We start from the raw sequence: 13,251 nt of genomic DNA on the forward strand, positions 1-13,251 counted from the left end.
TTGGGGTCAATCAAAATGCCCATTGTTATTGGGCTTAAACTCCATGGGGAGGAAGGGAGAGGTGGTGGAAGAGTATCACAGCATTTTTTAAGAAATCCACAGACTTTTCCAAGACCCTACATTCAACTTTTGGACATGTCACCTAAAGTGCAAGTGAAGCCTGCCATTTTAAAACATTGGGAGAGTTTTACCAGGGGGAGTTAAATAGCAATTGGAAAGACATCGGTGGGGAAGGAGCTGGGAACCTCATTGAATGTTCCATGTGTCTTTCACACTCTACCTTTGTATATTCATCTGAGTTGGGGTTGCTGAACAGAATCAACTTGGTGTATTTTAATCACTACCTAGAGGCAATTGCCAAAAAATCAAATAGAATCTCAGAAGAACATTGCACTATGCAAAATTGGTTTCACTGTAAATAAATCTTAAATTACAATTTTGTATAAGGTTACCAAAAAAGAAAACTTTTTTTCTTTGAAGTTTTCCTTGTGAAATATTTCCTCAGAGAGGCAAAGAGTTCAAACAATTCAGTTCCATGAAAAAACACAATAACATTACCAAGTTCCACTATACTTAAGTTATTTCAAATGCACCCTTTTGGTTTTTATAGAGATTTTACTAAACTTCTATAGTAATTTCCAGGATTTCAAACAGGTTTGACAAACTTTAAGACAAACCATTACAAACCAGGCCAACATTTCTTTCTGAGGCTAGAAAATGATCCACCGGGGTCAGCGTTGAGGGGGACAAAGCTCCCCACAGAAACCCTAACACACATGATTCGGGGATTCGGTTTACCACATGACAATTTAAAGGGCTGGCCAGATGCCCCATAAATTCCACATCGGAACACTCGATGCCTTTCCAAAGGAACAGCATCAACACTTTTCAAGAGAACAGGCAATTCAGTTCACATTTTGGCCTCTGCAATTCTCACTCAAGGGCTCTTAATGGTAAAGCCCAAGATATAGGAAAGAACACAAGTGTACTTGATCCCTTGGGTTGCTCTAATCCCACAAAGTGAATGTCACGACAAGCCCCAGCCTCCCTGCAGCAGCCCGAGAGGGGCCAAGAGTCCCCGGCCCAGCGAATGCCTCTGGCTCCTAAGCCTCCACAGCCTCTGTCACCTGGAGGTCCTCCTTTTGCTCTCCACAGCTCCCGCCAAGGGGGACTCAACAGCAATCACAGCAGGGTGGGGAGGATGGCCAGGAACACAAGACTTTCCCACTGGTCCACGCAACTTCCCAGGAACCTTTTATGCAACCAGCATATCCTGGAACATTTGCACAGCATCCTATTTCTGTAACCCTAATAATATTTTTAAACATGCTGGAGGAGGAGACTTCATGGAAGAGGTCTGCGTGGAATCTTTCTATAAAGAGAACATTGTGCTGCTTTTCAAAAAAAAAAAATCATTTTTTATGTAATTGTCTCAAAAATGCCTGGCTTTCTTACATATACTAGGCAGAGAGCGAATGTGGGGCATAAATTTGACTATCTCAAGGTCAAGATCAAGATGAGAGGTGATGCATGTGTGTTATAATTCTTCACAGGGGATCCTTGCACATCTCCCTCTGATCATCAGGAACACTGAGCTGGAACTAGTGACTCATAAAATGCATCCCAGAGGACTCACCTGAAACATCGGGTAGGTCAAGAACGTTTCTAGCATCCTCCCTTCACAGGCAGGGTTGGCTTCATACTGTTTTAAGAGTTTGTCAAAATCTCTGTTTTGCTTACAATTGGCAAGCACTTGGAGGCTGTACTGGTGGTTACGTACAAATTCTTGATAAATGTTCAGCATGGGGAGCAAAATATCAAACAGATCAGCTGAAAGAAGAAGTAAAATGGCAGTTTCTCTTGGTGCTCAGTAAGTTATCTAAGGTACTGGAGAGAGACTGTGTTCACTCAATGGGAGTGGCAGGGAGTGGCTCCTCCCAGTACCAGGTGTCACACATGCTTGGGGACCAGATCAGATGCCTGAATGACTGATCTGACAGAGTGTTCTCCGGGGCAGAGCCTGACTCTAGCCCAGAATGACCATGACAGGCCAGGGGAAAGGTAAGTAGTAGGGCAGGGCCCAAAGGCCAATGAGACAAATTCCCAATGGCTAAAGCAGCTTAGATCAGTGGGAAAATTCAACAGCTTCAGCTGAATAATGCTGAAATTATTTTACTCTAATTGTAGCCAGAGTAAGAGAAACCAAAGCATGCACTTACCTAAAATTAAAGTAGGCCAGTTTGCTAACCTTGCCTTCAGTCCTTGATGAAATATTTCATGAAGAAACATGATTGTTTCACTATAAAAATGCAAAAAGAATATAACTTAGTCTTGAGTAGAGCCATTGCCACCCAATGTGGGGAAATCTCCCTCCTTCCTCACAACAGCAAAGCCAGGCTTTTAATCACATGTTATCAGACTTCTCATTTTACACACACACACACACACACACACACACACACACACACACACACAAACACACACACACACACACACACACACACAAACACAAACTTTTTTATTTATCTCCAAGTACCACCCTGTTTCTCTGCTCTTTTTTTTTTTTATATAATATCCCTCCTTTGAAAGAGTTTTCTATACATACTCTCTTCCAATTCCAAGCCTTCCATTCTCTCCAATCTGGCTTTGGACCCACACCCTCATCAAAGTTACCAATGAGCTCCATGTTATTAAACCCACAGTCAGTTCTAAGTTATGATTTTGTTTGACCTTTTGATATAGTTATTCATTCCCTCTTGCCTTGTTTTCAGGACAACCCACTCTTCTGTTTTTTACCTTGCAACTCTGATTCTCTTTACTATCACATTATAGCTCTTCTTCATCTTCTAACCTTTAAATGTTGGAATAACACAGGGCTCGGACCTTGTTCTTCTCTCATTCATCTGTACCCACTCCCTTGGCAATCTCATTAATACTAATAGCTTACTAATCATATGCTATTGGACTTCCAAATTTATATCCCCATCCCAGACTCCTACCTTGAATGCTAGTCTAATATCCAATCCCTGCTCATTTGATTTCTCCACTTGGATGGCAAAAAGCATCTCATACTTGGCAGTTCCAAAATAAAAGCTCTTCATCTTTTCCCGAGTCTTCCTCCATGTAGTAAATAGCAACTCCATACTCTAGTTGTTCAGGCCAAAAACCTTGGAATTTTACCTGCTTTTTGTTTTCTCTCAAAATCCACATCAAACTCATCAATGAATCTTACTGGCTCTATACTAAAAATATACCCAGAATCCAACCACTTATCACTTTCTCCATCACAATCATCTCTTAGTTGGTTTATCACAACAGCCGCCTAACAGGCCTCCCTGCTATAACCACCTTTCACCTAGCTTATTGATCTCCCTATAGTCTGTTCTCAACTGAGAGGCCAAAGTGAGCCTTTCAAAACATAACTCATGTCATGCCACTTCTCTGCTCAAAACCCCACCAACGTTTCCCCATCTCAAAGTAAAAGTAAATGATGTTAATACTTTAACTTCCCCCTGCATCCACACAGACCTTGGCAGTTTCTCAAACAAGCAAGCCAGGCCTACTCAGGCCCTTTGCACAGGCAGTCCCCTCTGTTTGCATCACTTTCCCCCTAGATAGTCATATGGCTTACTTCCTCACCAACTGAAGCCTTTTTTCAAATGTTAACTTATTTTTGAGGGCTTTCTGAAGACTATGTATATATATAGTCTTTATATATATATATATATATATATATATATATATATATATAGTCTTTGTGTGTGTATATATATATATGGCACATTCACATAATATAATACAATGTAGCAATTTTTTTAAAAATAGAATGTTCTTTAGATATCAATATGGAAAGATGTCCAGGATATATTGATACATGAAAGAAAAATCTATATTAAAAATATATTGCCTTTTATGTAATCAGGGACAAAGTAAGACTCAAAATCCATATTTGATTTCACCTACATTAATAAACACTGGAAGGATATATAAGAAATTAATTTAAATGATTGCATACAGAAAGTGGGGGAATGAGGTGGGTGAAGGCAGGATAAGAATGAAATTTCTAACTGTTGTTTGATGTTTTCATGTTGTTTTGACTTGTGAACTTGTATTATCTACTCAAAAACAAATAACTAAAATTTTAAGTGGAACACCCAAGCACTTTCCTTCCCCCACTTATCTCTTTTGCCATATATATATTCATTGACTTCAGAGAGGAAGGAAGAGGGAGGGGGAGAGAGAAACATCCATGATGAGAGAGAATCATGGATTAGCTGCCTCCTGCACGCCCCCCACTGGGGATGAAGCCCACAATCCGGGCATGTGCCCTTGACCAGAATCAAACCTGGGACTTTTCAGTTCACAGGCCGATGCTCTATCCACTGAGCCAAACCGGCTAGGGCTCTCCTTTGCTTCTTCATTTTTCTACAGAACTCATCACCACATGATATACTACACAGTTCACTTAATCACTATTCATTGTCTGTCTTCCTACATCAAAATTTAAGTTCCATGAAGGCAGGGATTTTTATTTTTTTTATTTTTATTTTTTGCTTTGTTCACTGACGAATCCTCAGCAGTAAAGATACTATAAATATTTATTGAGTGAATAGATTTACTAGAAAGTCTCAGGCCCTCTGTTAGTTTTTGCTCTTCCTAGAGTACTTTTGTATAAATCATATGTAAAGACCCATTAATCACTTCATTTCCTTCGTTTTATGAGGGAGATGATCTTCCCCAACATACACATACCCCCACACAATGATAAGAAAACATATGTCAAATAGAGGAGAAAAACAGAAAACTACATGCCAAGATTCAAGATAAAGATATACAAATTGGACTAATAATGAAACACAAATAATAGCCTTCTTATTTTCAATATCATAAACTCACAAAAGTGAATTTATGAAACCTATTTTTTACAAGTAGGGTAAAAATTCTAAGAAATACCAATGGGTTTTTCACATGACTGATTTATGCCAAGACAAACCTGTTGAGGAAAATACTACTGACGTCGTCGTGGCTGATGGGGGGCTTCTTGGAGCTGGCGGCCATTCGCAGGGGCCGGAGGAAGCAGTTGACCAGGATGTAGAGCTGGTGAACATACTCCGACTCAGCCTCGACCATGGTGAACACAATCTGGTTTCTCTTCCTCATACTTTCAGCATGAGGAGAACAGATGTAATCCTGCACAATGGTCTTCCATTTCCTTCTACACAACCATCCTCGCATGAAGCTCTGAACCTATAGAGCAAAAAAGATGGAAGAGAAGGGGAAGGGGAAGAAGAAAGAAAAGAAAAGAAAACCTCAGGGAGTTGTGAGACAGGCTTCTTAAGTCTGTCAGTAAAGGTGTCCATCCTGTGCCATATGAAACACTGCTCTTTCCTTGGTGCACTAATGGTCCCACCCCTAGAATATGTAATGGCAGGCTTTTTTCAGATAACAGAATATAAATGACTTAAAAAATAATAATTTTATCAGGTTTACAAGTTTCTTCCATAAGCTTAAGGTGTTTAGGCCTGCCTAAATGGACACCAGAATCCTCCTAGATAATAAAAGCCTAATATGCTAAGTGCCCGGTCATCTGGTCAGCCATTCAACCAATGAAAGTGTAATATGCTAATGATATGCTAAGGCCCCTCAACCGCTCGCTATGACGTGCACTGAACACCAGGAGGCATACAGTCAACTGGTTGACCAGTCACTATGACGTGCACTGACCACCAGGGGGCAGACGCTCTGACCAGTAGGTTAGCTTGCTGCTGGGGTCTGGCCGATCAGGACTGAGCAAGACGGGCTGGACATGCGCTGGAGCCCTCTCACGGTCCCTCCCTGGCTGGCCTTCCTCCCATGTCCCTCCCTGGCCCTGATCATGCACCAGCGGGTTCCCTCAGCCTAGCCTCCAACCTCTCCCAATCTGGGACCCCTCGGGGGATGTCGGAGAGCCAGTTTCAGCCCGATCCCACAGGCCAGGCCAAGGGACCCCACTGTGCATGAATTCGTGCACCAGGCCTCTAGTATAATAATATTACATGGTTAGTTATTAACATTTCAAGAAAGGAATGTTTATTCTTTAACAATCAGATATTTTAAAAAATATTTTAAATTGTATTTAAAAAAAAAGAATAACATAACACTTAAAAATGGCTAAGATGGTAAATTTTATGTTATTCTTTATAGTAGTGCTCATGTGGAAAATAATACAGTAATTATTTAATGTAAGAATACACTCTGTATATTGTGTACTCACAACTGTAAACCTAATTTTGCTCCATCCTGTATTCACATTGTTGTACAACAGATCTCTGAACCTTTTTCATCTTGCAAAACAAACTTTATACTCATTAAACAACTCGCCTTTTCAGTCTTCCCTTAGGTCCTAATAACCACCATTCTTCCTATTTCTGTGAATTTGATTACTTTAGATACCTCATATAAGTGGAGTTATATACTGGTAGTTATCTGTATTTCTGTGTCTGGCTTATTTCATTCAGTATAATGCCCTCAAGGTTCATCCAGGTTGTAATATGTGCTAGGACTTCCTTCCTTTTTAAAGCCGAATAATATTCCATTGTACATATGTATCACTTTTTTTTTATCCATTCAGTGGACATTGGGTTGCTTCCACCTTTTGGCTACTGTAAATAATGTTGCAATGAACATAGGAATGCCTATGTCTTTTCAAGATCCTACTTTTAATTATTTTGGATATGTACCCAGAGGTAGGATTGCTGGATGATATGGTAGTTCTATTTTTAATTTTTTGAGGAACCAACATACTGTTTTCCATAGCAGTTGAATCAATTTACAATGTTACCAATAGTGCACAAGGATTTCCATTTCTCCACAGCTTCATCAATAGTTATTATTTTGTTTTCATGAGAGTAGCTATACTAATAGGTATGCAGTGATATCAAACTGTGGTTTTAATTTGTATTTATCTGATGCTTAGTCATGTAGAGCATCTTTCCATGTACATATGATGTCTCCAAAGATTATATACAAACTAGAGGCCCGGTGCACAGATTTGTGCATGGCAGGGGGTGGAGGATAGGGTGGGGTCCTTTAGCCTGGCCTGAGCCCTCTCACAATCTGGGACTCCTTGGGGGATGTAGCAGTGGCACACAGGCGGCCAAGGAGGAGTCTGAGCTGGCGCTGCACCACTCATGAGCATCCCAGCCTGCTGTGCCAGCAGCTGCCACTAGGTAGCGCTGCAGCAGAGTCGAGAGAGGTGCCCGCTGCCACAGCTGCGCTCGCCAGCCGTGAACCCGGCTTCACCACCAGGGGGCAGCTCCTGCATTGAACAGCTGCCCCCTGGTGGTCAGTGCACATCACAGCGACTGGTCGACCAGTCATTCCAGTTGTTCGGGTCATAACGGTCGCTTAGGCATATATATATATAGCCAATTGTCTGTAATCTTTGGAGAAATGTCTATTCAAGTCGTTTGCCCATTTTAAATTGGGTTATTTGATTTTGTGTTGTTGAGATGTCATTTCTTTAAATTTAAAAATAAGTGTTAGTGATGAGCTCATCCAACTTCTTACTTTTATAGATGAGTAAACTAAATTTCATAGTAAATCACACAGCTAGGAAGGCTGCAAGGTACCTTGGTGTTCTTTTAACTGCCCCTTGTTAACTGTAAGGACTCTCTTTTCCAGCCACATGTAAAAAATAGATGTTAACAATTAGCAATTGTTATTATTTTGTGAAAAGAAACATAAAATACAGTTTAAAATCAATTTTATAGAAAACTAGAGGCCTGGTGCACAAAATTCATGCATGGGTAGGGTCCCTAGGCCTGGGTGGCGATCAGGGCCAATTGGGGCCTTCTGGCTGCCGGCCGGGGCCTTCCTTCATTCCGCGCCACCCCTTTGCTGGTCAGCACACATCATAGCAAGCAATTGTACTCCTGGTCTCCCAGTCGAACTCCCGAGGGGACACTTTGCATATTAGCCTTTGCATATGCTAGCCTCTAAAAAATTTATCTAAATTCCCTATGTATGGTTTGAAAATAATAAGCAAACCTCACAAAGTGCACTGGCCTGTGTGTGTGTTAGCCAACAAATATTTACTGACCATTGTTTAAATGCCCAGGTAAATGCTGGGTGCTAAGCTAACAGGTATATGTTGTAATCCTTAGCCCAAAGGCTCTGCAACTAACCTTGTGACTGACCTTGACTTCTGGTCCTCTTTTCCTCATCTATAAAATAATTGCCCAAATATATCTGAGGTCCTTTCTAAATATAAAAAGCCTATATGATAACTCATTAGGATTTGTTATATTAAAGTGGCAGATTCAGCAACAAAGCAGGTTGCAAATTCACACATAAATGAGAGCATTAAGTCACTACCAAATCTTTTTTTAGTATCATTGTTATCTATTCAGTCTTACACTTTTTATTTTTTCCATACTGTTTTACCCATGTGGTCTAAATTATCATGTATTTAAATAACTACTCTTCTTTTGCAATGTTTAAATTTTCTCATTTACCTACTGATGTTGTCAGCATACTATCAATTTTCTACAGACATTCATACAGTTGACTTACTCCAAACAATATAAATTAACCATGTTTTAATAGAATTATATGGGGAGAAATTATATGTATATTATTTAGAAAAATCTAATGGCAAATTTCTATGAATTATAATCAATTTCAATTTTTGGTCTCTTGAAGTTAACTTATGTTGATATTTGTCAAGATCAGAATAGAGAAAATAATTCATTTGTAAACAACCCTTTTCCACACAGGTATTAGTTTGATTTGGAACAGAAAAATAATATAGTTAATTTCAAAATCTATGTAATAAGTTTAAAAATAGTTTTAAAATTTTTTCTATTAAGAAATAGGAAGTTATTAAATGTAAAATCTATTTACTTTATTATTCTTCCATTTAACAGAATATTTTTTAAAGTCAACTAAATTGAATTTTATATTAAATAAAACTTTTCTATTTATTTGGACAGTTATCTCCTGCTGAGCAAAAGCTGATTCATTCACTTCCTAACAGACCAGCTTCCACAACTTTCCAAATACAGTAAAATTGTATTTTACTGATATTGTTGCTTACATGCAACTGCATACTATCAAAAGAAAGGCAATAATATGAATCTTGTAACATAATAACACAAACCAAATTCAATTTATAAAGTTATAAATTCTAAGAAAGAAATGTTATTTTACTTTTTTATTTCTTAAAAACTAAAAGCATTATAACTTAGTCCTAAGAAGCTTTTCTCTTTCAAATTCTAAGCAATATTTAGCTAAAATTTTGCTACAACTGAAAGGGAATAATTATTTAGCTTAGGAAAACAGGATTAAGAAATAAAGAACATATAAACAGTTTAATGGTGAGGCTTTCCACATAATGTTAACAAAACCGAGTAAGCGCTTCACACAGAACTATTAAGATTACCGAACTCGAAACCTAGATGACCTAAAGCAAACACAGTAGACTAGACTGAGCACCAGTGTCTGGTTAATTACAAAAGTTGTACAGTTATACATAACAGTAAGATGGAAAGGATCTGCTGATTTTGTGGATGTTGAACAAGAAAGAAATAATAATAAACCAGAAATCTGAGCAGATGTAGTGATTTACCTAATCTTCTCCCATGTTCAAAAAAATAAGCACTAAAGACTATGCTAAAAGAAATACGTTTGAGTGCAATTTAAAAAAAACACTCCCCCAAAATAAGAAGCAGTATAAAATTAGGAGGTTAAACAGCACCTAATTAACCCAACTGGGGAACACCATTATCTTAATGTCTGGTTATAGCATCCTTTCCACAGAATCCAAAAGGGGATTCTCAGGACTGGGAAGAAATCTCAAGCTGAAACTTTTCCAAAAAAGTAGTCATGTCTGGATCACTCTGAAGGGCAAATCTCAGAGCCATTAGAACAGAAACACCAAGGTTCTCAGCTCAGGGACAGGGTGGCAAAGACATTATTACAAGACAGCTGGTTGCTGTGCTACTCCGCAGCCGGAAACCGGTAGCATCCTACCTTCTTAATCTTTTTGATGTCTGGGTCATCGTCTTCTTGACTGCTTTGGTAAGGCCGCATTCGTTCCTTGGTTTTATTAAGAGCGATAATCTAGAACACAAAGTAGGTCCATTTCATGATCTGGAAAATACTGGATTATTGCCATGACTCATAAGAGGTCATGCCTACAAGGTAGCATATGAGGTTCTCAGGAAACATTCAGCTTTTATTCACTCTCTCTGCCTTCGGTGCTGTGGCAGGGGAAGCGTGAACTTCACCCCAAGCCTGTATTGGTTTGTCACTAACAAGTTATTATAAGAAGTGCCTGTGGAAGTGTGAACTGGGATCTGGGTTAGGAAATGTTGGACCAAACTCCACCCTAACTGCCAGTGATGACCAAGCCAGTGATGACCAAGCCCGGCCTTCTCAGGACCTGAGGGACATGTCAACCACCTTGCTAAAGGTAGCTGCCTGAAATGTCCCGTGGTCTCCAAATGCAATGACAGTCAGCTCAATGCTCATTCTTCCCTGTGGGAATAATTAGCCTGTGGCCGTCTAACTACACACAGTACAGCAGGCTCACAGATCTCCTTGGGGAAACGGTAACTGCATAGGGAGCTTCAGACCCATAGGGTTGGTCCCAGCCAGCCAACAAAAGGTTAAAACATAAAAAAGATTGAAACAACCTGGGACCTTTTTCTATCTCCAGCTCAGTTCTGTGACCTGCGAGGGGCAACTCAAGACCAGATGGCCTCTCAACTGCATTGAGTAATAAAATTCACTGGACTGCCACTCTATTGAAGGCTCTTACAAATGTAAGAACCTTTATAGATTTACTAACAAGCAAACTCAGAGCTACGGGGATCATAATTGCTCCCTCTGACCTGTCTACATTTTATCCTCAAGACCAAATACACATCTCCACCATGTTCTGGCAGGGAAGTGGGAAAATAGAAGGAGTAGGAAATAAATTATGGCTCTTGTCAAGCAACCACACAAGACATACCTGCTACTGACAGTTTTTAACTGCAGTCTATGTTCAGACTAAAATAGAACGTAGTGAATACAGAGAAGCACACACAGATAAATGTTGGGGAACATCGCTTGGTGCTGAGTTTCTCTTATAGAGGAAATGCCAACCTCTTTCACTTAGCAGACAAGAATCTGCTCTAGCTTACTGTGGCAAAGAAAGAACACAATAATTTTGTTTTAAATTACAGTGCCTGATATAGTTTTTAAAAGGCAGGTTTGTTAAGTTTTCTGTTGTTGGTGTTTTTTTTTCCACTATATCAGATTTCAGGGTTGAATCGGGAAGTGAACAACACTAATGATATGGTGAGCATGATCTGCAACTTATCATCACCGGAGAAGCAAGCAGATCCCAGATGGAACCAGCTTATGCCCATGCTCTGTACACTGGAGGTGATGCACACAGGCAGCAGGGGGTGAAACCCCTCACAGGATTCACAGAGTATGTCTAAGAGGAAGATGTGAGGAAACGAAGAAGAAAATGTTGTCCAGTGTCAGAAAAGTGATAAAGTTACCAAGGCTGAGGAACCTGAATTATTTCTGTCAACAAGGATATAATTAGTAGTAGGTTTCATTCTATTCTATTCTTCTCTTCAAAGCTAAGAAGTACTAATGCACTGTTGGTCAGAAAGAGGGGGAAAAATCATTTTCTACATTCCTCTTCAAATCTTTAACTATTGAACACTTCCTACGAGGAATGACAAGATAGCAAGAAAAGGTATATATATAGTATACACACACACACACACACACACACACACACACACACACACCCCACACACACACACACACCACACACACACACACAGAGGCTTCTTGGAGAGAGGGAGGACCAGGCACACTGCCATTGTTGCAGACACTAGACCACCTTCCGCTCTAACCTGGTATCGGTCTCACTACTTAGGAGTATAGGGCTTGAAGTTCATGCTAAGGGGGTGGGAGAAAAAGAGGGATATAGGAATTCCAACTTCAGGAAAAAATGCACTCTAACACATGGCTTATATTTTACTTTAAACATGTTTTTCAAAATTCTAGAGAGGAGACATTGGAGTCCTTAGATCTAGAGAGAAAGGAAAGTCATTATTAATTCATTTTTTGTCCTTCCTTAGTTATCATTTGGATTTAATTGAATCTATGACAGACTCACAATTACCATTACCCTAGAAGTCCATCTGGAGACAGTTAAATGTTGTATTCAACTCTTCATATCTGATCAAATGAAGGACATCAGGAGCAAAAGTAATTTAAAAAGTCTATAATCCTGATATTTTATTGAAGCATATTTGCCTAATTTTAACATAGACATTAGAGTCACTCCTAATGGAGATCAGTAGCCTGGCCATGTATGTGTTGAAAGCATAGAAACTAAGTTTGGGATTAAAAATATACCCTGATAGGCCTTAAGTAATCATAAGGAGATGACAGTCAACATGAAACAATGAGAAAGAATCCATCAACTGGGAAATACCTCTGATTTAAGCCTTTCGATTTCGGTATCTTGATCTTCGAGTTGATGCCGTAGTTGGTTAGCTGCAATTTTTTCTGTCTCTACGATCTGAACTAGATGAATGTACTTCTGCATTAACACTTCCCTCTCAATCAAAATGTCTGCATAACTTGGGAGAAAAGTAGTTAGTCATTGAGGTATTGTTCTACTATAGTTCCATTTAGAAAAGCATGCACTACATTTTAAAAAGAAGCCATAAGCATAGCTTGTTTGGCTAACTCTACTTTATGAAAACATTAACTTTGGTTTACACTTGGTATCCTCCATCTATAAAGAATTTGAATAATTATCATTTTACATATATTGTTTTCACAGAGTTCATTTAAGTTTTGGCTTATGTTTGGCATCCTTTAACTATATAGAATTTGAATCACTATCATTTTACATATTTTTTATTAGAGTTCATTTAATGACAGCTGCCACCCACAATTTTAGCACATCAGTAAGAAAAGTGCAAAGGAAATCTATTGTTTTATAAAGAATATAGTACATCTTTTTAAACAAAGAAACTGAAGTCTTTTGAATTGATGGCATATACTTGATTTCCAGGGATGATATTCAAAATATTTCACTGGGTAAGGCACTAGCCAATCAGAACAGACTTGCCACCAAGCAGAATAAATGAAACAATCAACAGAATTGGCACTGGCTGAAAAGAACTATGATGACTGTACCAATAACCACCAGTCTTGCTTAGCTCTCTTTAATATTTTGAGACCACTGAC

At 39.1% G+C, this 13,251-nt stretch overlaps 1 protein-coding gene across 2 annotated transcripts in view; it reads right to left on the bottom strand.

Annotated features, from left to right (window-relative positions):
- RASGRF2 (Ras protein specific guanine nucleotide releasing factor 2) overlaps positions 1-13,251 on the bottom strand; it is a gene marked incomplete at its 5' end in the record, with an annotated part of 181,093 nt that overhangs the window by 99,915 nt on the left and 67,927 nt on the right. For both annotated transcript variants that reach the window (XM_079798359.1, XM_079798358.1), the window contains 5 exons: positions 1,637-1,830; positions 2,220-2,299; positions 4,994-5,247; positions 10,012-10,101; positions 12,488-12,635. In XM_079798359.1, coding sequence (XP_079654485.1) covers positions 1,637-1,830; positions 2,220-2,299; positions 4,994-5,247; positions 10,012-10,101; positions 12,488-12,635 — 766 coding nt within the window. The remainder of the gene's footprint in view (positions 1-1,636; positions 1,831-2,219; positions 2,300-4,993; positions 5,248-10,011; positions 10,102-12,487; positions 12,636-13,251) is intronic.

The sequence above is a fragment of the Cnephaeus nilssonii genome (assembly GCF_951640355.1).
Source record: "Cnephaeus nilssonii genome assembly, chromosome: 2".
Lineage (NCBI taxonomy): Eukaryota > Metazoa > Chordata > Mammalia > Chiroptera > Vespertilionidae > Cnephaeus > Cnephaeus nilssonii.